This window comes from Vitis vinifera, chromosome 2 (genome assembly GCF_030704535.1).
Source record: "Vitis vinifera cultivar Pinot Noir 40024 chromosome 2, ASM3070453v1".
In the NCBI taxonomy this organism is placed as follows: domain Eukaryota; kingdom Viridiplantae; phylum Streptophyta; class Magnoliopsida; order Vitales; family Vitaceae; genus Vitis; species Vitis vinifera.
The window spans coordinates 1,402,391-1,428,789 of record NC_081806.1 but is presented as its reverse complement, the minus strand read 5'-3'; the positions used below and the strand labels follow the sequence as shown (position 1 = coordinate 1,428,789).

Genomic DNA, 26,399 nt, shown 5'->3' with positions numbered 1-26,399 from the left:
CTCAATCGTGTAGATATTATCCACTCTAGGCTTAAAATAAATTTTCACATATTTAAAACACGTCTATTTAAGTAAGAAAAACTCGTTATAAAGTCGTAAGAGTCCCTGTATACTCAAAACATGTAATATTTACACGAATACAAATCATTATAATAATTATCAATTTTTTTATATTAGAAATATTTTCCTATATCTATATTATTTAAATTAATACCTTATATTATAATTTTCAGAATTTTACATCCAAACCTATTAAGAAAATTAGAAAGAAAATATATTAAATTTACCATTTTTGAGTCAGACCCTTTACTCATGCACATTTTTCATGTTCATGTGCCATCACCTCTAAATCTCTCTCTCTCTCTTTTCTTTTTCTTTTTTTCAACTTTAATTTTATTATAGAGCAATTATTTCTTAGCTTTACAAAATGGTCACTTAAATATGAAATATCAATACTTAATTTAAATATTGTTCAGCATATGTATTTCTTTTAAAGATATTCATTATTCTTTTTTCATGTATAGAATAAGATTGTATTTCTTCTAAAGATATTCAATATTCCTTTTATATATATATAAAATAAGATTATGAAAAGGGAAGAATAAACTATATTTGGTAATTTTTTTTTACAATAGTTTTTTCATTACACAAAACAAAAAAATAAAAACATACATATTAAAACAAAAAAAATTGGTTTTTACTTTTAAAAACAAAAATAGTGTTTTAAGATAATATCTTTAAATTTTTTTATTTGATTTGTTTTCTTTTATTTTTTTTACAACAGTTTATAGAAAATGATTAAAAATAAGCCACAAGGAGTTAAAAATATTTCATAATAACAATCTTTAAAAACTATTTTTCAAAACAATTATCAAATTTTCAACCATTGGTATAACTGAAATATGTTTTGTGTTTTATATTTTTAAAAACTATTTTTGTTTTCCATTTGTCAAATGTGTTTTCATATTTTTTATATTTGAAAATGAAAAAATGCTTTTTCAAAAAGCAACTTCCAAAATACCCTTATTTTTTCCTTTAGATACCTATAAGCCAATAAAACTCCTTTCACATTTGAGTTTTCAAACAAAATTTAACTAAAAAGTAAAAACAATTAAAAATTATTTTTAAACAACAAATATGAATTTCTGCAAAATTTTTAATTTTCTACAAAAGCTACAATTACATATATAGGCTAGATGACAACAATGGCTCTGGTTTTCTATGGCTACAAAATGGTAAAAAGGGAGAAGCTAACTACAAAGAAAGGTGATGAATATCATCATGCTGCTGCTAACAAGTATCAAAACCCAACCTCTACTTTTCTGGCCAACCTCGCCGGACTGAGCCGCCCCAAAAAGTGTCAAAACCCGGTCTGAAACCAGCTTCAGAACTGCTACACATGCAATGGAGAAGCTTACTGCAACAACGGCCAGTTCTTTGTTCTCCAGACTACTCTGCTCGGTTACTACCTTCTTAACATCCAGCCTGTGGCAACAAAAAGGAAAAGGTAAGTGAAATGAATGAAGCCCATAAGAAACAACTATATGGGTATGGCAGAGGATTCTGTATGGTGGCATGAGAAACAACATTGCCAGAGAATGGCTCCGGGAAAAGCTGATATCAAACCCTAGTCTAGAATTTGTCGAGAAAATCATTATGAAAAAGCAGCTTTTGAGAACCGTTCTTAAAAATTGTTCTTAACTGTTTTAAAGAATAAAATTATATTTAGAAACTCAAAAATAAGAATAGTTTTCTCAACTTATCGTCCATGGAGGAACTGTGCTGTCAGCTACAATGGAAAGTCCTGGAAAAGCACTTATAATTGTCCAAAAAATACTTCAAAGAGAAAGCACTTCCAATAAAAAAACACTCCTGAACGCAGTCTTAACCCTTGCTCTTAACTTCTGCAGAAGCTCTAGTCCCTAAATGCAGAAAATGTATGGAAGTGATTTGGACCCTCAAAACTTGACAGCTAGGAAGCCCTAAATGTAAGAAGCAGCAGCATAAGTTGAATAACAAATAGGTAGAATGTAAAATCATAAAAGGTAAGAAACAGTAACGGAAAAGAACTTCCTCCAGGAAACTCAACAGTTAGATTTTCAAAATTGATAGATTACCTAAGTGAAAGAAAATCTAATGAGTATATATGTGTGAAGATCTTGAAATACCATCAAGATATACAAAAATCGAACACTCATTTCAACTCAAAAAAGCTTTAATGGAATCTCTTTAGATAACCATAACTTGAAGGAAAAGAAAAGTTAACAACAAGAAATAAATCAATTTCCTACCAAGACTTGGACTGTGTTTGTTTCAATGGAAAACAGAACCAGGATGTTGCTAGTGTGTCCATGCTGTTGAATTTTGGGACAAAGCTTCATATCTTTGAAGGATTGTAAAACATTGGATGAATAATAAAAAGGAGACCACCACCAAATACCATTTCTACATTTACTTTTCCCAAACACCAAATGAAGTATAGGACTCCTGGAATTTCCCGAATTTGAAGTTCAATTCCTTGTGTAGCAGAAGTTAGAAACATAAAATATAACAATATGATACATTCTTTTATAGCTACAAATATATTAAAACATCCACACAATATGAATGTTCCTTGATATTTTTCGAAGTTTAGGATAATTCCATTCTAACTACATGAAGTTTCCATAACAAAATGTGTTAATCCCATGACAAATGGGATTTTGATCGCCGGTCGCCTCTCGGACAAACAAAAGTCATTGGAGTATACCACCCACCAATCAGAATAATTCTTTCCCTACTTTCTACTTCTATTCTATATGTTCAACAAGCTCAACTCTCAAGGGGCTTTATTTGTCCAGTTTTGGGGCTAAACTCATCTAAAACTGGCTATTTGAACAGTCCACTCAAGTAATAGGCAGAGTAAAAAGAGCCTGGCAACTTAAACCAATCCAAAAGAGCATCCATTTGAAAAAGGAATAAGGGATAGAGGAAATTTGGTGATAAGATAGGCATAGCCCTTACCTTAACATGTCATTTTCTCTGGCCAATTCCTGCACTTGAGATGAGACAGCAGTTTTCCATGATTCAAGATCCGTAATTCCTTTCTCCTGTAAGAGAAAAAAACGCCAAAGGGTTATGTATGCATAGAAAGATCCTTTCCTTTGATAAAATTCAGCAGTCACACAAGTACCGTAATCTCCTTCCATTCCAAGAGATCCTTTATTTCTGCTCTGCTCTTCTCCAAAAGCAACGAGATTCTAGATAGCTCTTTATCAAGCTCTGGCAAAACGTTCCCCTCTCTTCGGTTCAGTTCTTTGATATACTCCTCCAACACAGACAAGTTCAGCTCAAGTGACCTCACTTTCTGCATCAAGATCTTGAGAACAGTGTCACCAGGTATTCTACCAGTTGGCATCTGTCTAACTTCCACTACAGGGTCAGGAATCTTATGCATGGCCGCTGGATCCTTCGTCATGCCTACTCTAGCAATTGGTGCATCACCAGTGTTCTCTGTACCTTTACCAACCCCAATTTGCAATTCACCTTTAATTTTCCTGTCAATTGGTTCTGAAGAAGGCATTGAACTTGAATTAGGATTCACAAATTTCCCTGGAGTGGGGTCTTCATTAGCCACAATGAGATCTTCTAGCATCCGCTCGATTGCATCAACTCCATACACCTCGAAAACACTCAGTATACAGTAAAATTCAGATCCATAATGAGTGATTAAATTCAGTTTCAAGTACCTAACCCATTTCGGTTCAGGCAACTTAAAGCTTTGAGCATGCTTGACATTTGCTGCAACAAAATTACCAAGTAGGAACCATTTTTCAGTTGGATAACTTAAACTACCAGACAACGTAAATTCCTTTACATTTGATGAATAATGTTCAAAATTCGCAATTTTGATTGCATCAACCAACGTTTCCTCAGCAAGTTCAACCACAACAAACTTCTCGCCAACAGAACAAGCATTTCTCAGGTATTTATCATGATCCTTCCCCAATATGTTACTTGCTCCTTTTGCTTCCTTGTTATGAGCCACCACCTTTGCACCTTTCGATACAGAGGCATAGTTATACTCTGTTCCATCAGGCTCAAGGTGGTGGGTAATATTCACAAGCTGACTAGGCATGCTCCAGCTTCTTTCCTGCCTTGTTGTGTTTCGAAACTCATCAAGATTTATATAAGTGGAGTGAGTTCTTTCACTGGGTATTTGTTCTGCTATATGTTTCTTCTGTTCTTCTAGTGGCTGTAGCTGTACTTCACAGACTAAAGCAGTGTAACCTAGAATACTCCAGACTAATTCCTCTAAGCTACTTGTCTCCTTAAGTGAGAACTCCAGATTTTCAGAGTCACGAGGAATGGCGGATTCATTTCTGTGCATAGAAATATTAAACTCTAGCAGTGTCCCGTTCATATGATTACTGCTTCCATTTGCAACATATGAGTATGCACTGTTGCAAAGTTCACCATTGCAAACAGTAGAATAAGGCATGCTTCTGTTGTCAGGATGTGAATTTGCTGAAAGAAAATACACAGATCAGTCCAATATAAGGAATAAATAACTAAATAAACAGCAACATTGCGTGACTAAAGCATCTTTTCTATTTAGTCATCTGAATTTCTCCAACTATTGGGCTTAGTTTTATTATCCTTTTGAACAAAATGGCCTGGCATAAGTCCAAATTGAATTTCCCTTACTTCTCACTGCATTTTCTCAGTAACCAAACACAGCAAATAAAAAAGCTGGTACACTTTTATACTCGATAGTAAATGAAATATTGCAACAAGAACAAAGGCATGGTCCCATATCATAAAAGCCTCAAACACAAGCAACTTATATTTACTGAAAAAAGAAATTTATCTTTTGGAAAATGATTAATGGCAGATTGAAGTTGAAATTCATGAATAAGATACAAAATATTGCTGTTAAAAATTAAAACCCCTTAAAGTCAACCCAAAAGTAACTAAAATGGGACTTTCTTTGTGCTCTGTTTGATTGCCTAGAAAGTCCAAATCTTACCGAATGTTCATTTCTCAAGAAAATTGAACCCTTAAAAGCGAGAAATGGTTTTGCCAGAGAAAAAAAACTAGGAATATAAGCAAGAAAAAGACAACTCGCAAAAGGGGGAAAATGGGTTTTCAAAAAATCCAAACTGAGAAATGGGCAAGAAAAAGAACTAGAAAAAACCCACAGAAACGAGAAGGGTCAGCTCAGCAGAAAAACAAAGTAGGTGTATGCAAGGGGAAAACGAACACCCCAACGAAACTCAAAAGATCAGCTCCAAATCCAGAAAAATAAAATAAAATAAAATAAAATAAAAATAGAACAAACACAGATACGAAAACCGAAAAACAAAATGGCTGAGAAAAAAATAAAAACCCAGAAAAAAATGCATAGGATTCCACTTACCTCCATTTCCATGGCTGAGGCCACGCTTAGAGTAGAACAAGAACACAAGGCACCACAGTGAGAAGATCAGAGACAAAGAGAGTTCGAAGAAGCTCTTCCTATTCTCACTGTTGCCACAAAATTTTGTATTTATGGAGCCATTTCGAGGTTTCTTCATCTCTCTTACGTAGAGTGAAGAAGAGGACGAAGAGAGAGAGAAAGAGAGGGATTGAGAATCTGAAGGGTCAGGTCAGACAAAAGCCTCACTGGTTCATCTCAGGACTTCCCTCAGAAATCGGTCTGTTTGGGTCGTTGTGTGGCCAATTACTCCCAATTACGCGGAAACCGCTTCCCACCATTTGTGAATCGCGTGGACTTCGGATTTGGATGACCAAAAATTTCTACTTCAATTCTGCCTTCTATGTGGAGAGTGTTCAACGGCTAATGCAAAAGCTATTCTCGAGAAACAAACAGCGGCTGCTTGGCTCCAAGTCTCCGTGATTAATTCCCTTTTCGGGAGTAAAATTAAAATCAGTGGCTTAAAGTCTCAGCCATTCGCAATTATGGAAAATTTTAAGCCATGAAATTGGAAACCATCCTTCCAAGACATTACTATCAGCCATGTGAATCACTTGCTGGTTTCCTATCATTTATGGAGGAAAGTACCCACCATCTTCCGCAAGGGTCCAAAAAGCCGTGCTTCATTTATGATCGAAGTAAAAAAAATTAATGTTTTGATAATGAAAAATTCAACAAAATCAAACTTATTTGATTTGATTCAATTTAGACGATGGATTATATGGGAATTGATTTAGATTTTTTTTTTTTATTGCAATGAAGTTTTAAACGGTCTAAAGTTAAAATACATTTAAAATTTTTATATATGTATTTAAAAAAAAATTTATATCAATTAATTACTTTTATAAAATTTATAAAATATCTATATGATGATAAATATAAAAAAATTATCCAATAATCAATAATTATAAATTACAAGAGATGTAAATCATAAAATATTTGTCTTTGTTTTTTGTGTTTGTTTTTATCGATGTTCCCTTAAACTATACAAACAACTATCAACCTTTGATATTTAATAGTAAATATATATTATAAACACAAGAGAAAGTGCTTCCCTTTAACTATATAGATATTGGCTCTTAGCGCTAAATGTATGTTATACATACGAGAGAAGGTAGGTCGTTATAATATTATAGTATCAAAGTTATTCGTCATTTTTATGGCATTAATTCACGCTATTTGTATTTTATTTGATGATATTTATAAATGTCCAAGTGAACTGGAGGTAAGGTTGGGGAAGAGCATAAGTTTTTTGGTTAATAAATTTGCTAGCCTAAGATTTGCCTTAGTGATATTTTGATAATTACAAAATAAGGTTAAAGTAGTTGATAATATCTATTATTTAAGAAAATTAAACAAGTCGATACTAAATTGAGGATCAAGAAGATATCACAAGGATATCGACACGATAAATACTCCTTAAGACCTTTTCATGTAAGGTGGAATTGATGTAATAGGAGTCCATAGCATTTCATTTGTGTGAAAGCACTTTATATATTCATCTATAGTGAACTTAAATTGTTTTTCTTTGTTTTTTAAAAGTTAGACGAAAATTAATTTAAGGGATAAAACATTGAACTTGATCAAAGTTATTTTTGAAAAGGTTTTTCGAAGTGTTTTATGAGTTGAATAGTTAGATAATTTCATTGTTTTTGAACTTAAACTTGTCAAAATTTTAAATCTTTTGAAGAAAAAGAGATATTGTTTAACTAATTGATCATATTTTGACACTAACCACTGACCTAGTTCAATCGATCAAGCTATCGGTCGATTGTCTAGGTTAATTGATTGAGCTTTGCAAACATTGGATTACATACTATACCTTTTTATCATCAATGGTTAGTGTAATGAGCGATCGCCTAAGTCAATCAAACAAAGGAAACTATGTCCAAACAACTATTTCCTTATGCATCTCTTACCTAAATACTTCATTTATTTTCTAGGAAAGCGTCTTGAATTTACTTTCTATAAGATTTTATTTAAAATATAAAGTCATAATTTCCTTCTATAAAAGAGGAAGAGATTAAAATCTTGGTATTATACCTTTTATTATTGCTTAACTAAAAGGCAAGTGATGTTTACTTTTGCAACATTCTATGAGATTTTATGAGTTTATTGATATTCATGAGATTTTATCAGTTTACCATTCTAAGATAACTAAGACATAATCTTTTTATTTTTAAAAGGATTTTCATTTTTATGAAAAAAAAACACACATTGAAGAAATATTATACAACGATCTTATTTTCTTTTGGGTTTTTCACTTCTTGGGCAACAATATTTTGGATAGGTTTTCCACACAGTCATAAAAGGAGACATTGTTACGAGCCAGCGATTGGAATTGTATCTTGAAGCGACTATTATTCATTAACATCGCGTATAGGAAGCATCTTGAGGACGATGTTCTACATCATCAAATTAGGTCAACTCTTCTTTAACTTTGATTCAATTGTAATTTTTTTTAATATATATTTTCTTATTTCCAAGAAAGAACTTTAGAAGAAGAAAAAAAAATGGAGAACATAGAAGAATACTCGATTTTTTATTACACTTTTATTATCCTAATCGCTATTACATTACCTTTCAAATACAGATTCAACAAAAACTTACATATTTTAGTATGAATTTGGGATCAAAATGGCATTTTCAACCAAATAAAATATATGATTTAGAAACTTTTGTTTAAATTAATTTCTTTCTCTTTCGTATTTTATTTTTTCTTTATAGTATATAAAGAAAATGACTAGTTTGAAAAGAACATTGAAATGTATATTTTGTTTGGGAAAAATGCTAATTTGACCTAAAATTCTCGTGGTGCATCATTTTCAATCTTAACTTATTATTGTATTTCTTTATCTTTTTAATCTTAACTTATTATTGTACTTTTTATTTTTATTTTAAATATAATTATTTTTAATTCATAATAGATAAATTTATATTAAATGATTCAAATGTGACGTGACTTTCAAAAATTGGATAGGCTCAATGCCATATCATGACTTGACCATTTACGCGCCCATCACCACGGCCCAACTCCATATCCAACTAAGGAAATTTGTCTCATTCCCATTTTGACCCATTTGCAAACCAATTCAAGCACCAAAAATGAATGAATAAATAAATAAATAAATAAAATAAAAATGATAATGAAAGTCTTCATCTTGCCTTATAAACATAGTGCCATGTCATCAAATTTTGCATACATTTTTTTATTAAAAAAAAATTGATTGAAGTAGGATGGAGCATCACCCATTGACCTTCATAATTGGAAGCTTATTAGCTAAGAAAACCTAGGGTCATAATGAAATTATTAAATATTTTTCATTGATTTATGTAAAAATATTCAAATAAAAAGCATATTTTTATTGATTGTAATAAAAATAATTGTAGACTCAATTTCAATTATTTTTTAACAAATAAAAAATAGAGTGGGTAGAGAAGTAAAACAAACATCAAAATTTTATTTTGACCAACTCTTTGTCACATTCTTAAATGTTAGGCCACCAATACCAATGATTGAGCTATATTATAAACTCTTAAGACTCATACCTTAAACCCCTCTCTCTCTCTCTCTCTCTCTCTAAAAAAACACAAATCTTCCCCATTATTTCTTTCTTTCTTTTTTTTTTTTCCAAAGAAAAATAGTAGCCTTATCTTTCTCTAAACCCACTCTTGGAATAAATTCTCCAACTAATTAATCATCATGAAAAGGACACTCCACCACCTATTTTAAATCATACTAATAAGGAGAAACTAAAAATGCCACAAAAAATTAGTAAAAAAAACATGATAGTTTCACTTAATAATTTATTTATTCCAATAATATGATTCAAATGATTGAATTTGTTGAAAATGTTATTATTAGAGTTCGAATTCACAAATATATTATTATTTGTGTTGAAAAATATTGATTCTATTTTTTTATTTTTTTTGTAATTCCAACGTTTCGTTTGGATCACGAAAAATATCAAGAAAATTTGAATGAATTTGCATTCATAAATTTTATAATTTCGTTGGGTTTATAAAAGTATTATATAAAAGGGTTTTTTTTTTCTATTTGTTTTATTATGAAAATAAAAAAATCAAATATTAAGAAATTAATTAAAAGTACATTTTCAAATTTGAGAAATAAATTTTGTGAAACATGTAAAAAAAAATTTAATATATATATATATATAATCAATGAAGAAAAGGAAATCCAACCCCCACCCACAAAAAACAAGAAAAAGAAAGAAAGAAAAATCAATGAAGAATAAAAAACGAAAAATTATGGATTGGATTCATTCAATTAATCTCTCTTTCTCTCTCTCTCAAAAATTATTAGGACCATTAGGATAGTCTAGAAATGAAAAAATAATTTCTAAAAATAAAAATAAAAATTCATTTTGTAGGAATATATTGAAATTTTAACATGAGGGAGGGCATATGGGGTCCTTGTAGTGAGTGGGAAGTGCCTTGGCAGAATAGGATAATGGTATTTTTGGCAACTACGACGATGACCCCTGTGTCTTTCCCAGCAAACCCAGCCAAGAAAAGCATCTTCTCTCTCTTGCTTCTTCTTCTACTCCTTCCCTATTACCACTCTTCACTTGTGGAAGGCTTCAACTAGATTACACAGAGGCCAAAAATTCATAAAAAAACAAAGCAGAAAAGGCCAATAAGGGGGAAAGGGAGCCTCAATTTGGGTCAGTTTCTGATTCAATTTTTGGCAGTGATGGAAATTGACAGCATTGAATGCGTGTCGTCTACAGATGGGATCTATGAGGAAGAGATCCACCACCACCACCATCAGTTCTCGTCGTCCTCCAAGCCCCATAGCAATGTGGTGTCTCCGGCGATCTCTCCGGCCACCAGCGTCCACGAACTCCTCGAGTGCCCAGTTTGTACTAATTCCATGTACCCTCCAATTCACCAGGTTGGTTGTTTCTTTCGTTTTCGTTGGTGGGTTCTTCGTTTTTGAGAGATTTTGTTGGTGGGTTGTTTTTTTTGGTTTTGATATATATTTATATTTTTTGCGGGATTTTGTTGGTGGGGTTCGGTTTTCTGGAACTGGGATTGGAGGGGGTTTCTTGGATTTTCATTCTCAGTGATGGGTTTGGAATTGAATTGGGATTACATAAACCCTTAAAACTGGCAGAACTTTGGCAACAAAAGAAATATGCAAGATTTCTGAATTTCATGGAATTCAAAGTCCAAATCAAGTTCAATTTTGTGGGAACAAATGAAGGATGAGGGCATTTATTGGTATGGAGTTGTTGATTTGGTGGTTTGGATTGGGATTTGTTGCTGGGTTGGGTTCAAATGTTCAGTTGTGATTATGAGTTAAAAGGATTATGTGATTGTTGCATATTTGCTAATCATGGGATGCTTATTTTTATTGAGAATTCATACGTGGTCGTGAATCATATTAACCGGGTCGATAATTGCCAATATTTTAAGTTTTGATTAGATTCATTAGTTTGGGAGATCAAAATGTTCATCGATATTTTCCAATCAAAAAAAAAAAAAATGTTCATCGATATTAATGGTCACTTTAGGTTAAGTGGCAAGTTGCCTACTTGTAGAATTGAAGTCTATGGGATTTTAAAGGCATTATCAAATTAGAATTTTATCATAATTGATTCATATTCATTGTACAGTCACCCACCCTTAAGTGTAGAGTAACTAGAATGATGGAAACAACTACAATTATAAGAGCCAATAATGAGCTTAAACTTACTCCAGTTGGGAATGTTTCAGGTTTTATTTGGAATGAAGATGACAGATTCTCTTGTTTTGTGCTTAAATTTTATAAATGCTGATCTGCTGATAGTGTTCCTGAAAACATTTTTCTTATTGAGAAACAGAGAGCACCCTCTGAACAAGAATAATCTGCCCAAAAATTGTTCTCAACATGTGTTAGTCGATGAATAATCTTAAATAAAATAGCATTGAAAGTGAACAAACTAATCCTTGAATATTGAGGTGGAGACCTTTAAGGGAAACCTAGGATGCAGAAACTAACCACTGAAGTGGAATAGACTTGTTCACAATTGGATCGAACTTCTGAGCAACATGATAGGTATAGGGAGGGCAGTGTTTTCCCCTCTTTAGCAAAGATAGAGGGTCAATAGGTTTTGCAAGGTAGATCAAAAAGGCAAATATGAATGGTTTAAGCCTTTTAGGTTTGAATTGGAACTTTCCAGGGATCTGAGTAAAAAATTTTCAGGTCATCTGCATGCCTCATTTCTATGGTTGGATTCTTATCTTCAATTGATGGATTAATTTGACTTATTCCATGCATGGACAGCACTGGAGTGAGACAGTGTCCATATCATTTTGAAACTACGAGTAAATAGAAACTTTTTCCTTGGTAATAGAATAGTTTTTCACAGTTATTCCTATATATACTATTCTATCTCATTTGAGTTTCCTTGATTTTTTTCATGTAAGGTTCATTTCACCGTAAATAGCACTTTATTCTTTAGATTGGACTATGGAGCATCATGGCAACTCCAAGGAATTTCGTATTCCTTCATAAGGGTTAGTGGTGGTCCTTACACAAATTTCTCCATTACCTTGGAAAATGAGGACATGAATTACTGTTCTGAGTATTCCCAAACTCTCATTGTCATTTGTATATCCAAACTCATTATGATCCAAAGTCTTATCAGAAAACCATAGCATTTACCTTAGCTTTACAGTGAAGATATTATTGTGGACTTTTTAAACATTAAGGTGGTTGGTTTAAGTTACATTGTTCAATATGATATCATTTGCTTCTTCTCATTACATTACATCTTTGACTTCCCCTTCTGATTTTTTGCTAGGCATCTTCTTGAAGGATGTGAACCTTTGTTTGGAGATTTTCTGCAAGGTGCACCTTTCAGAATAGTCTAAACAGTGCTTTTGTGGTTTTGATTCCCAAAAAAAAAAGGTCGAGCCAAAGATTTATAGGAGTTTAGACCTGTTAGCCTTGTGGGCAATTTGTACAAAAATTTTAGCTAAAGCTTTGGTTAATCGATTCAAGAAAGTGATTGGGAAAGTGGTGTTGGAGTCTCAAAATGTGTTTGTGGAAGGGAGACAAATCCTAGATGCGGTTGTAATTGCTAATGAAGCTACAAACTTGAGATTGAGCCTGAAAAATGGGCTAAAATTCAAATGGAATGAGCCAAAACTAAGGATAAAAGTGGGCTTGAAAATTTAAAATAAAAATGGCGCTAAGGCCAGTTTTGGGGTCCATAGATGGGTCAAGGGAGTTATGATGTTTGGTCCAATGATATTCCCGTAAAGGATGCTTTTCCATCTATGTTTTTTTTTTTTTTCTTTTTTTTCTTTTTTGATAGCTAAATGTTTGTCGCCATTGGGACTTGAACCTGAAACCTTCCATAAACCCTCCCTATCCATTTATCACTTGAGCCAAGCCTCAAGGGCCTTTTCCATCTATGTTCTCCTTGAGGGAATGATTTTCGGGAGGTAAAAAGCAAGATGATCATGGGGAACTCATGCTTCTTAAGACATTTTCAAGATTGAGAAATAGATAATGTTGAGACGTTTCTTCAGAAGTTACACGTGCCAGGAAGAAGTAGCGGAAAAGAGAATTAAAGGGTTTGGTAGGCTAGCAAAAGTGGGGAATGCTCTGTGAAGTCCTTTTAATCCGCCTTAGAATTTGAAGGTGAAGTTTTATTCCCCTCAAAGTTAGTTTGGGGCTCTTGGGCTCTTTCAAAGGGACGTGTCTTTATTTATTTCTTATTTATTTATTTATTCATGTATTTTATTTTATTTTATTTTTTTGCATGGAAAACGTCAAAAGAATCAACTTAAAAGGAGAGGATGGTTTTTGGCAAGTTATTGTTGTATGTGTAAAGATGAAGAAGAATCAGTAGACCATTTACTCATCCATTGTAGGAAAGTTAGAGAGTTATGACACTTTCTATTCTCTTTATTTGGCACTTCGTGGGTTTTTTCATATTTAGTGAAGGATTTGTTATTTGGTTGGAATGGGAGCTTTGTGGGCAAGAATAGAAGAAAAGCTTAGAGAACAAATCCTCTTTAGCTTTTTTGGACAATCTAGAAGGAACGCGATCGAAAAACCTTCAAAAGCGTGCAACACACTAACAAATCTCTAAAGGACTCCCTTATATCTAGTCAATATATATGGTCTTAGGGGTATCTTATAGTTGATAGTCAAGCTCGTCCACTATCCTTAATAGATTTTGTTAAGTGGTTGAGCTTTTCTAGATTGGGGTTGTGGTTGCAGCTTGCTTCTTTTTGTTTTCTCATATGTATGCTTCTAGTGTATTGTGCTCGCCTTTTTTTATTGGTGTTTTTAATATATATTTATTCTTATATGCCTATGAACTAGTTATCACTTTCAAAATGAAAGCCATTACAAATTTCCCTATGGTGTACCAGGGGTCCTCTCCCCTTTTTTGATTAGTGCTTGTTAATATATACTCTTTGTTTGCCAATCAGGAAAAAGAAAAAATAAATCTCTGATTTATTTCTATATAATGTCGGTGCTTCTTATATAATTTGTTATTTATTTCTATTTTTTATTTTCTTTAGTACATATAGTATATGCCTGCTAATTCCTATTTGGCTGGAAATTAATTGCTACTTGTAATAACTTGGCATTTTTTTCAGTGCCACAATGGGCACACGTTGTGTTCCACCTGCAAATCAAGGGTCCACAATCGGTGCCCCACTTGCCGCCAAGAGCTTGGAGATATCAGGTGTCTAGCATTGGAGAAGGTGGCTGAGTCTCTTGAACTTCCTTGTAAATATTGCTCCTTGGGATGCCCAGAAATCTTTCCTTACTACAGTAAACTCAAGCATGAGGCTCAATGTAACTTCAGACCATACAACTGTCCATATGCTGGATCTGAGTGTGCTGTTGTTGGGGATATACCTTTCCTGGTTTCCCATCTTAGGGATGACCACAAGGTAGACATGCACACTGGCTGCACATTCAATCACCGTTATGTCAAGTCTAATCCCCGTGAAGTAGAGAATGCAACCTGGATGCTGACAGTAAGTGTTGTCTCATTTCTTAAGTTTCGTCTTGGTCTTTCTACATTTTGCTTCCAAGAATACTCTAGGTCATTTAATGACTTTCAAGACTGTTCAATAGCATGGTGAGAACTTTCTTGTTCCTTTGATAGCTTGAAGAAATGTTCTAGGTCCTGTAGTAGCATGGTGGAATTGGGCTGCAAAGAAGCAAAGTATTTTTGGAGAATGAAGCATAAAGTTTCACTCTCAATTTATGATTTTACTATCATGCTGATGATAAATGAAGTATACAGGTTTTGTTCGGTGCTTGAAGTTATTTCCTCAAAGGAAAATGAAAAAGGAAAAAGGGCAAAAAAAGAAAAAGAAAAAGAAAAAAAGGAAAAGGACATGATACAACAGTGGCTTCAAATGAGAAGAACTGTACTGACATGCATGCACTTTAGTTGAGAAAATTTGCTATGATTGATTTATGGCTTCTATGAATTTCCTATGCTGAATATGTTTTCCTTTTTTGTTTTCTTCATTTCTAATTGGTCAGGTCTTTAACTGTTTCGGTCAGTACTTCTGCCTGCATTTTGAAGCATTCCAGCTAGGAATGGCCCCAGTTTACATGGCATTCCTTCGGTTCATGGGTGATGAGATTGAGGCCCGGAACTTCAGTTACAGCCTAGAAGTGGGTGCAAATGGTAGAAAACTAATATGGGAGGGAACCCCACGAAGTATCCGCGACAGCCACAAAAAGGTCAGGGACAGCCACGATGGCCTCATAATCCAGCGCAACATGGCACTTTTTTTCTCTGGTGGGGACAGGAAGGAGCTGAAGCTTCGGGTCACAGGACGAATATGGAAGGAACAACAAAATCCAGATGCAGGGGTGTGCATACCCAATCTTTGTAGTTGAGATATTTGGGATCGTGCATGCTCCAGTCTCTTGGCTGTTGGCTATTTTCATTTAATTTCTTCTCTCTGTGTGTTATATGCATGCCAAGTATCATTTGTGTTGTTACTGTGGATGAAGAATAGTGGGAGCCCAAAATGCATCACTAATACAGGTTTGAACCTACAAATGTCTAATAAAGTCTTTTCCTTTCTTTTCTTCTCTATGTTGTGTGGTACACAGTGCCCATCAGTGAATCTGTCTACAGTTATCCAAAAGACTTCCAGGGAATATTCCATTACTTTTTTTAGGATTTCCAACACTCCATATGTAAATCAATCTCGTGTGGATCTTAAACAGTTAATTAAGTGAATTTAATTTGTAATAAATTGGTTTTACATCCCTCAAACAATTCAGCTGTTTCCATGAGGATATGATGGGGCTGTATCAATTAGCTGCCACTGCTCATGTGGTACTTTCATGGGTAAGACTCCATCTAGCTTAGCCAGGACAAAAATTACCAGCATACACCCGGTATATATTCCAGCACTATTGTCTGGTATAGTTATCTGAATCTTTCAACTACAAATTTACTATCTGTAATCATCTTCTGTTGGTGGGTGGATCTTAAGCAGCTCTGTACATTTATGAAGCTCTCATTCATTACATTTCATGACACAGTATACAATCAGGAATACAATCACCTGGTTTTGTTACCGAATTTTGAGTCAAAACACTTCTTTAGATACCTGATCTTTACAACGATTGTATCAGTATCCATGTTGGTTTGGTTTGGATGCTACACTAAATCTACAAAAACACCAAGGTTTATATATATCTAGGGAACAAGAGGCAGCAGAAACTCTAGAGAATTGGGAAAATATCAAAAGACTGCCTTTGGGTGTAGTTGGTGCTTCTTTTACTTCTGTGCTGCCTCTACATATTGCTCTGCAAGTTTCTTCACCTTTTCACCTTCCTTGATTAGGAAATTAGCATTCTTGGCCTTGGCATGGTATTTCATAACTTTTTCAGTTGTTTTTCCCACAGCCCACCTATATTGCTCAACTGTGATCACGCCACTCTTGCACAAGGGCCTGATGTGCTCTTTGATATAGGCTTCCACCTGCAGAGAGTTTAGGACTGATCAACAGAAGTGTTTGACGATGCCATATGACAAAACAAAAATGGATTATCTTTCAAGCGAATTATGGGAAAATGTGTCATGATGAGAAATGGATCATCTAGTACCTTCCCATGCACAGAACTGCTGCTATCAGTCTGCTTATTGGTGTCAGTGTTAGATTTCTCCTTCCGGCCGTTTTCACCTGTTTGAGAAGGATTGGGTGAATTCTCTCCACCTTTTACTGCTTGATCTTCTCCATAGTTTTCATTCTTTCCAGGAACCGTGTTCTTGGCTAAAGCTTCAGTATGAAACAGTCCATATAGCTCTGTGGCCTTTTCTGGAAACCTTTGTATGAGCGGTTCTTTGTCTGGGCCGTATAATTCTTCACATTCTTCAAGAGAAGGCTCTTTTCCTCCTTCACCAAGAAAGGATTCTGGAGGAAGACATGAATGATCTGTTCCACCCTCCATGGTTGAGCTTCTGATGCATGTATCAGTATGATGCTTGAGCGAGGAAGGAGAATTCTTTGGTGCTTCAGCAATTCCCACTTTCACATGCTCTTCCAAATTCAGAACATCGTTTGATCTATCAGAGTTTAGAGTGGAGAACACCACTTTCATTTTTGACTCCCCTTCTTCCTGTACCTTAGAGGCCTTTAGAGCAGTAGCACCAATATACTCTTCGTCTTCCAAATCATACTCAAAATCACCATATATATCCAGTTCCAGGTGAGAATCCATTTCAAATACATTATCAGGTCCTTCCTCTCTGTTGTCCTTTGAGGGATCATCTTCATCATTAAGATCTTTAATTTCCTGAAGTGGGCTGTTGGGAGGGGAATCAGACAAAAGGCCTGCAGTTCTCAGAGCTTCTTCAATCTCAGGATCAGTAGAAAGTTCATTAGTAGTTGGTTCTGATCTGTCGGTAGATTCAGCAGGAGGCAAGGGATCTGATTCAATGGCTCTACTAGATTTGCTGCAATCTGAATCTGATTCCAAGGCTCTACTAGATTTGCTGCCATCTGAACGATGTAATAGCTCCTGGGAACATAGATTCACATATACTAGCTTGCTGTTTGATCTATTGGCAACCTCCCTTTCAATATTAACAGCATCTGCAACAGCTAGCTCTGTCTCTGCTGTTCTGCGAATGACAGGGAGATTTGCTTTCCTCAAGAAGTGCTCTGTCAGGCGGTAAAGCTGAGTCTGTATGACAAAAAAAATCGATGTAAAACTGATCCCAGTACATGGTAACTCAATGGCATGACAAAAAAGGAAAGAAAGAAAGAAGATAAAAGAAAGGGAAAATACACAAGCACACAGCAACAGAAGCAACAACATAACAAGTAACCTGATATTGTGCTACCAGATGTCGAGAAATTTCAAATTTCTCAACAAGAGAAGATTGTGTAGTAGAAGAATTTCAGACTCTACATTGGTGGTGGTAGTGGTGGAAGTGTGATGGTGGACATGATGATAGGAATGGATGCTGAAAGAAAAGTGGAATTCAGGGGGTTGTCTGAATTCCATTTTTGTACCTGAATTCCTTTCAATCTGCAAAACAAGCTAAAGAAAAATTACCAACACAGAAGGCGAGAGACGAGCACAGCAAACATACCTGCCTTACTGATGCAGGGATTTTATTATGCTGACTGGGTGCCAATACCGGTCTCATATCTCTTGGTAGTTGAGTCTGCTCAATATCAACCAAATAAAAGAATCAATTCAATTGCAGAATATCAAACAGAATAAGGTGATGCATTTAGGACCATTTTGAGATAAAAAAAAATCTCTACATACTAGTAAGGGGTAATTTCCTTTAAGCAGGGCATTATCCTCCTGTTTTTCCTGTGTCGTATTCTTGCTAGCAGCGGCATTTTTTCTTGCAAGAACCTCTAGGGCCCATTTCCTTTTATCAGTCTTTATATCATCAGATTTAACACCTGCCTCCTTTTGGGAATTAACCTTGGAAGCAACAGAAAGAGGAATTGATGACCCTTCTGGGCGTTTTCCTGGATGTGGTTTACCATGGGCAGTAGCATCCTTTAAGCTTGAAGCATTACTCTTATTCCCTTTATGATCATAGGGGGAAAAACCAACCTTTGATGGAATCTTACAGGTTTCTGGAGCTTTGACAGCAGGACTATGAAGAGCTGGTTTAGAAACTTTTTCCATTGAAGCATGTTCTTTATTTTGTTCAGGATTACCACTAGCTTTAAGAGCTGCCAAAGGCTTTATATCGTCTTTTCGTGGGAAAACAGATGTATCTGCCAGATACAACCGAGAAAGAATGGGATTTGTGGTCTGAGATTCAGACCCTTGCTCTGGATCTATGCACTCTGAAGTTCTTAGGAGGTCAAGAACTGACTTCAATGTCTCAATCTTTTCAGGTTTAGTAGCTCTCATGCAACGATGCTTCCAAAATTCGACTTCAAGGTCACGGTCCCATGCTCGCCTACGTTTTCCTTTGGATGTTGCATAAATTTTCTTTGTCAGATTCTCACGTATTTTTCCCTTCTGCAACATTGACTTCTTCACCTTAAGAGCTGAAGGCGATAACTTTCTGGCAGTGGTTTCAGTTATGGGTCCTGCTATGGCAGCCCTGAAGGCAGTGAGAAGTTTTGGATCAAACAGATTTGTCCCAAGCTCTATTGAGGATTTGCTTCGTACAGCTTCTCTTATTTCTTTTCTTAACTTCTGAACCAGCACAGCTGATTCCTTGTCCTCAGAAGCTCTCTTCATGATCTTTTTCACTCTCAAGCCAGTAGCATTTTCTCTCTCTCCATCGGATTTTTCAGCAAGCCCCTTCAGAGGTCTACGATCTGTCCCCTGAACTATACTCATTATATCAGAGGTGACTTCCTTTCTTTTCCGATTATGTCTTAACTCATCTCCTGTGGAAACTTCAACAGTACTGTGACCTTTTTGGGCATCAACTGAAACATGTTGTCCATTAGCTTGCTTCTCTATAGGAGCCATCTGAATCTTCCCTTCAGCTCTAACTTTCTTTGCAGAAACTTCAGTTCCAATCTCAGCTTTAACTTTCCCATTCCCAGCACTTGTTTGGACACCATCACTAATACATATCAGGAACAGAAAGAATTGGAAAAAGGTTAAGAATATATATATTTTTTCATTTCAATAAAATACTGATATTGGCTCAGGAAATTGCAACAAAGGCAAATGATCTGACTGACTAGTTTACAGGACTAATACCGTTTCTTCTATCCTAGGAGTGTAAGTAGACTACTACCCTACATACAGTGTGCATTGAGAAAATCACTGCTATTGATACTGAAAATTGTAATATCATAGTAGAGATATCAATAGCAATAACAATAGCAAAATCTGAACAAATAGTTATGAACATTAATTGCTCAAAACTAATAGAAAAATGAAACTAAAAGAGAGATTGACCGAATGGTGACCTGTAATCTGTATGCTTTCTCTTTACACCAGCAATTTTCATATCCTCATTAGCATGAGCAATGATCTTGTCAGCTGAAAAAAAAGTCCACAAACAAGTAATGAGATGAGATATGGAAATTGACTTGTCTCATCAGAACCGTGCACAACTAATACGATGAATAACATTTGCTTCTATCCTCCAGACACAGAATGGTTGATGGAAGGAGAAAAAGAAAACTGTCTTGGACCACCCATTTCCATACCTGATAATGGAGATTCTTCTGAAGGGTGTTGCTGGTGCACATCAGCAGCCACGACCTCATCAGTTCCTGTGTCTTTTGTGTTCTCGTCATCAGTTCCTCTGTCTTTCGTGCTCTCAACTAGAAACATATTATAGCGGATTATAATGAGATGAACCCGTACATGCAAAGATATAAGAATTTTTAATTGTGGCTATCATAACTATATGTCTTCAAGTTTAAGAAAATGCACAAAATATTACAACTTGCAAAATTACCAGACAAAAAGGAGCCCACAGATAAACCAAGATGAAGCCCTATACTGGATTCACTTTCAGATGGTTTGTTTTCAGAGCAAGATCCATCCAACAATTTAGTTGAAGAAATTCTTAACCCATCAAAGCCACTTGGTTCATTCACTATTTTATTGGCAGAGTTTGTCTTCAAATCATTAAGAACTGATGAATTAGAAGGTAAACTGAAGGATGTGTCTCGTGATAGAGAAAGTTCAAGTTCCTGTGCTTCCAAGTTTGGTTGCATGTTATCTCTCTCAGCAGATGGTGTTGGAGACTCCAAACAGTTAGCATCAGAAATCAAATAAGATTCAAATTTCCAGTCATTGCAGTCTTCCAGGTTTGATAAAAAGTCCTCACTTGATTCTTCCATCCATTGATTTCCTTCGACCATCGAAACAACAAGAGCCGTCTCGCCAGCATCAGCAACAGATACAGACAGCTTTCTAGAAAAACCATCTTCCAGCAAACATTCACTATTACCATCTCCTAAACCAGACACAACAGATTTTCCTGGCATTCCAGCGACTGCACATCTACACCAAAACAACATAGAAAAAAGTTAGAAAATTAACATGAAAGACCTAGAATTCTAAAAAATATGAAGGTTTTTATCAATCAAAAGCACACATCAGTTACATAGGCTGAACACATGCAAATGAGGGTATAGAAGCCACACTGATTTGGCCCCAGCTTAGTCAGAGTGTCATCCAAATGACAGGAGTAGAATAATTACGGACTTTACTTCTTTTTTTTCTTCCTTTTGCTTTTATTTTTTATTTTTTTTTGGTTGCTCAGGTACATCAGGTGGATAGCACAAAGCAGAATCCCTTGCACATAGAGCCTGTTTCGCACAACTGTAATTGCAGTGGAGTACTTTTCTGAAAAGATCAGTGCGAAAAAGAGATTGCTATTTAATATGTTTGAAAACATAAAAAAGAAAAAGAAATCACTTCCTATGAGCTCTTTGATAAAGCATCTCTTCTCTGTCTTTACTGAAATTAACTTTGAAGCCCCAAATCCCTTCCACTTTAAAGTGTGATTCGTGTAACCAGACATGTTACAAAACACATTTAACATAAAAAGGAGCTTTTAAGCAATAAAAAAAGCTGCCACACGAAGCCATAGTCTGTCTGTAAGGCATATTTCTGTTAAACAGAACTACATTAACCCTTATTCTCCTTCAATTCTCTATAGTAAGAGATCCTGAACTCTGCACATATAAGACGCATGCACATATATAGAAAAATGTCACTGCAGTTTAAAAAAAAAAATCCACAAAATTTACACAGCAAAGAAGCCAACCATACAGTACTGACCAACAAAGCGAACTTCCTTTCTAAATTACCTTGGGCATAACCATGAATCCTCAGAAGTGCCTTCAGGATCAAATCCCACACAGAACGCATGATACCTGTCTCCATACAAGTCAAGGATCAACAAGAGAAGAACTACTTCTATCGAAGAAATGAACCCTTGTTCTGGACAAGGCCAATCTGAGAATATTCAGGACAAAAACAATGCCAATAAATTCTTAATTTAGCTCAATTTGATCTATCAATTCCATGCAAATGCCGAATGCTGTATTTCAAAAACACTAGCTCACTTTCAACAAAAGGATGAGCATGATAAGTTGTTTTTGTTAACTCATGTAAACTAATCACCATTAGTATGCCTAAATCCCTACATAGCACCTTACAAGGCTAATTAAAGAAATTAAACTTTACCATATATCACATGAATCGCAAGCAATTGATGTATCAAGATTGGAATCTTCTGTAATTGTTGCAGATCCACTTCGAATTTTGCAGCCATCACCATCCAGACAGATAACTGCCTACAGAAAAAAATAAAGTAAATAATATTTAGATAGTGAAAAACATAGAAATGTAAAGATTCAGAGACCAAAATGAAATCTGGTAATAGAACCTTGGGAAATAAGAAGTATCCCCAGATTTTCTGAAAAAACATTGACCACCCCATATGTTCTTCCCTTCATTATTTTTCTTGTTTGTTTCTGTCAATAGAGGGATGATACCATCTCAAAGTATAAAACAACTGTTTCCTCTCTAATTATCATCAATTGATTGGGCAATAATTATTCTAATATTTCCCTAGTATATACAAAATACCTTGAGTATTATATCTCATCTATAGAACCAAATCTAGACCACAGCTGGAGAGGAGCATTACAGCAGAAACCACACATGGATGACCCCCCTGCATACAATAATTTTGCTACCAGTATCAACATGTGTAACCTGACTACTAGCTTTGGTGCAACGATTCTCTTCGAGAGAATGAACTCATCTCATAGAAAAAAGGATATATTTACAATTTTTTACAATTTAATTAAAACTAGCAGGGATGGTCAGCGTTTCTCCAAAAAGCTTATGAGAGCTCACTGTCCAGAAACCTCATGGACATTCAGTAATTTTCCCTAAGAACCATAGCAAGGTCAAGCATTAAATATAATTACATTTTCATCAATATAGTATGATGGAAACGAGAGAGTGTTATTCTTCCCTTCAATGGACCAATCATCGTCTCTGCATAGGTAAAAAAGAAAAGGAAAACATTAATTACCTGCTGAGGACACAAGCATAGTGAATCATTAATTTAATCACTATAATTTCTGCAGATGTAAACGTCTTGCTAGGGATATTATTTTTTCTCAATGGGCAGACTGCAGAGCTGCAGTCGTGATAAGTGGATTCTGCGGCTACATTAACTTTCATAAATGCAACAACTCTGTCCCATGCTGAAGTCAAGCAACCAACTAACAAAAAAAGGGTCTGCTATAACTACAAGAAAGCAGTGAATGAAGTAAAAGTATGAGAATTGTGAATGTTATACTAGTAAGTGTATCATAGAGAATGCCTATAAAAGGAAAAAAGTAATATCATGAAGTGGTACAAAGCCCCCAATTAGGTGGAACTAACAGCTAAAGAGACAGTACATAAACAAAGAAATACCTGGGAAATGAGTCTTCATCCACCTTGCTAGTTCCGATAGTATCATAAACCTTAATAATCAAATGAAATTCATAAATATGATTCAGTTGTGACCTTGCATTTAACGTGTTCAAGAGAATTTCAAAAACAAAGTTAGCAGAAATTTTTATCAAGAACATTCACTCAAAGTTATTGCAGGAAAGTATAAAGGCTAAGCAAAATTTTCATAGAAATGTACCAATGAAACAAGAATAACATAATACTAAAGAATTACTACAATAAAATAAAAAAATGCTGCTCCTACAGATTTGCATCACTCACTGGAACACATGTGATCAATTGAAATTCAGTCTGGCAAAGTGGGCAAAGGTTCGTGATCGTAGCCCAGTTGTCAATGCATGCAAAACAGAACCTGAAATCCACATGATTAACTCAAGTCATCTACTGAAATTTGCATTCAGCTCAAGCATTTTCTAGACATTTTTCACCGAAAATCACACCTCAACATGTGAAAAATTCATGCCTTTTCACATTAACACAGCATTGGTAGTGAAGAAACTAAACTAGAATCAAAATGATCGAATACTTCTGAATAATGTTTATGAGGAAAAAGGTGGGTGAAACAGGAAGTATTTCCAAAAGAAAGATGGCCACACTAGAAAATTTTAAAGATGTGTATACCAGTGCTGGCAGCAATCCAAAACCCCCCTATCAATGATGATATCCATGCATATCCCACATTTTTCACCCTCCAAACCCGAAGCATCCTGCATATTATAAAATATAAAGTTAAAACAGTAATAAATAGTACAATTATCTTAGTCAAATCCAAAGCCCCAAACTTCCATTGTTTTTGACAAAATTAGTTTCAGAACAAGGGCCTAGACTGGATGACAGACGATCAGTCCCTCTTGTGATTTCTCAAGCAAAGATTGAATTCACACACTCATTTCTTTGTTCACAAAACACCATTAACCCAAATGAGACTAAATTACACCCAAAAAGTTCATGGCTAGTGAAACATTTCATTCCCTAAGGTACTTCTATTGCTTTCAAGTTGCTTCCGAACGCAAGAAAGTACTCCCAAATTGCCACCAAACAAAGCCAAATTTTTCAATATTGAAAAATTCACTGAGAATCCAATTGTTGTATAAACAGAAGTTGGCAATCCAAATTCTCGCTAGACCCTCATGATACTCACACAAACATTATCAAATTAGACTAATCATAAATAACCAAAGACAGGTCCCCGTATCTCCAAACATCAAATCCAGCTTGCAAGCACTTGAAGTTTCACCATATCACCATAAATAACATCAAGATTTTGAATGCCATTATGGTTGAAAGAATACACGTCATGCTTCATGAAAAATGGGAATTAACACTTACAATATCCTCATCTACTTCATAACTATCATCCTCAGCCATGTCATTTGTAAATACTTCCACTTCCATTGTGTCAATCCTACAACCAATTCCTCCCAAAAATTAGAATCTGCAAAATAACACATACAAAACAAATTCACGTCACATTCTACACATGAGCTTATCAATCACAAAGACATCTCAAGAAAATTTATTGAACAACTGGGGTAAAAAAAAAATTCAATTTTGTACCCGGGTTTTGATTTCCAGAGATGTTTTAATTTCTGCTCCTTCACCTCTGGGAGTGTCAGAGACTCTGATTTTGAAGATTCATCTGATCAAGATCAATAAACTGAGAAATTCCAAGGGATAAATAAGGAGAAAAGAATAGGGCAATTAGGCAATTTAGAAAGGAGATTTCCCGCAACTAAGAGTGACCGCCATTTCTGTCTGTGATGGGGACAACAAAGAAGAAGAAAAAGGGCAACGTCGATTTGCAATCGCGGTTTCAGATTCATAAGGCCGTGTTTGGAAGCTTTTGTGAGAAAAAAAAAACAAACGCGTTCTCCGTGAAAAAAATTCAAGTTGTACCTTAGGTAAACATTAAAGGCTCTCCCGCTATAGCCACTTGTACATTAGATTTTATTTTTTATTTTTTAGAAAAAGGAAAAAGCAAATTCCAGAGATGTCTTATTAGTTATTAGTTATTACCATCTAATTTATAAAATCTTATCATATTCAATTTTACCGAATTATTTTCAAATTGTCTAAAAAAAAAAACCTAAAAACTAAAAAGCATGAGTTTAATTTTCGTATTTAATAAATTTTACCTATTAAATAAATAGGTAATAGCATGTTATTAATTATTAACATAGAGCAAATATTATTGTAAATTTATCAAACTTTATATTTTACACCGGCAAGTTGTTGGGCCGGATCCCAGAAGCTCTTTTAGCTCATTCCATGGACGTCCGGGGGCCCTGGGCCCGGCATAACTTGGGTCGGGCCAGGCCCAATGAACAAAATCAAGCGTGGTACTCGAGACAAGCGTTCCAAACTTGATTTAATACTTTTATAGATTTATAAATTATATTTTTATACTATAAAAGCCAGAATGCAAATTTTGTTGTAATTTTTTTACCATTTTTATCCTTATTTCTTTGAATATTTACAAAACCGTCACAACACATGTTCAAAGCATTATTCACTAGTTGACCCATTTTTGCAATTTCATCACAACTTCATGTTCCTTCCCCCGCCTCCTATCCTATCGTAGACACACGTCCTCTGCCCATACCACTTGCACCAATTTTTTATTAACCCTAATCCCAACTCTTATCATAAAAAAAAATGAGACTAGATTAAGTTTGACTTGAACACTTCAAATTAAAGTTTTAATCGAATTAAACTCAGATTGATAATTTCTTAATTCGGTTTGAACTTAAACTAGTTATCAACACACCTAAGTTAAAATCCTAAATAAGATTATTATTTTAATTTTTTAAAAAGTTTAGAAAATATTATTTTTAAGAACTTTTATTCAAACAAAATTAAGAATTTTTTGTTTCTTTATTTTTTATTTTTTACAAATATTGTCAAATAATTAATAAGGTATGTTTGTTTATTAATAATCTTAAAATTTTTGGAAATTTGAACTCATTCACTAGCTTGACAAATAATAATGTATGATTGTTT

The 26,399-nt window shown here is 34.7% G+C and overlaps 3 protein-coding genes across 10 annotated transcripts; 1 reads left to right on the top strand and 2 right to left on the bottom strand.

Moving 5' to 3' along the window:
* Positions 1-1,121: 1,121 nt before the first annotated feature.
* On the bottom strand, positions 1,122-6,052 carry LOC100259778 (SUN domain-containing protein 5). Of its 2 annotated transcripts, none has more exons than XM_010661140.3 (4): positions 5,399-6,052; positions 3,173-4,506; positions 3,004-3,089; positions 1,122-1,485 (listed from the first exon to the last, which is right to left on the bottom strand). In XM_010661140.3, exons 1-4 carry the CDS (start codon positions 5,553-5,555, stop codon positions 1,251-1,253), a joined length of 1,812 nt encoding a protein of 603 aa, XP_010659442.1. In that variant the 5' UTR covers positions 5,556-6,052; the 3' UTR covers positions 1,122-1,250. The 2 variants fall into 2 exon arrangements, with proteins under 2 accessions (XP_010659442.1, XP_019080454.1); XM_019224909.2 differs by lacking the exon at positions 1,122-1,485 and adding an exon at positions 1,498-1,982 and having other exon boundaries at positions 5,399-5,999.
* Positions 6,053-9,875: 3,823 nt separating this feature from the next.
* On the top strand, positions 9,876-15,549 carry LOC100233084 (SINA1p). 2 transcript variants are annotated; one of them, NM_001281113.1, is given in 4 exon segments: positions 9,899-10,370; positions 14,081-14,467; positions 14,985-15,239; positions 15,242-15,549. In NM_001281113.1, coding segments are annotated over 4 exon segments (945 nt in total). In that variant the 5' UTR covers positions 9,899-10,169; the 3' UTR covers positions 15,344-15,549.
* Positions 15,550-15,967: 418 nt separating this feature from the next.
* LOC100254675 (uncharacterized protein At4g10930) lies at positions 15,968-25,302 on the bottom strand. Of its 6 annotated transcripts, none has more exons than XM_010661107.3 (15): positions 24,957-25,302; positions 24,729-24,834; positions 24,021-24,106; positions 23,661-23,751; positions 23,361-23,410; positions 22,865-22,934; positions 22,113-22,222; positions 21,734-21,799; positions 20,371-20,921; positions 20,117-20,233; positions 19,874-19,946; positions 18,246-19,521; positions 18,064-18,138; positions 16,572-17,651; positions 15,968-16,446 (listed from the first exon to the last, which is right to left on the bottom strand). In XM_010661107.3, exons 2-15 carry the CDS (start codon positions 24,792-24,794, stop codon positions 16,243-16,245), a joined length of 3,915 nt encoding a protein of 1,304 aa, XP_010659409.1. In that variant the 5' UTR covers positions 24,795-24,834; positions 24,957-25,302; the 3' UTR covers positions 15,968-16,242. The 6 variants fall into 6 exon arrangements, with proteins under 6 accessions (XP_010659409.1, XP_002265315.1, XP_010659436.1 ...); XM_002265279.4 differs by having other exon boundaries at positions 24,729-24,804; positions 24,957-25,268; XM_010661134.3 differs by lacking the exons at positions 22,865-22,934; positions 23,361-23,410; positions 23,661-23,751; ... (1 more) ...; positions 24,729-24,834; positions 24,957-25,302 and adding exons at positions 22,315-22,402; positions 22,518-22,605.
* Between the last annotated feature and the right edge of the window lie 1,097 nt (positions 25,303-26,399).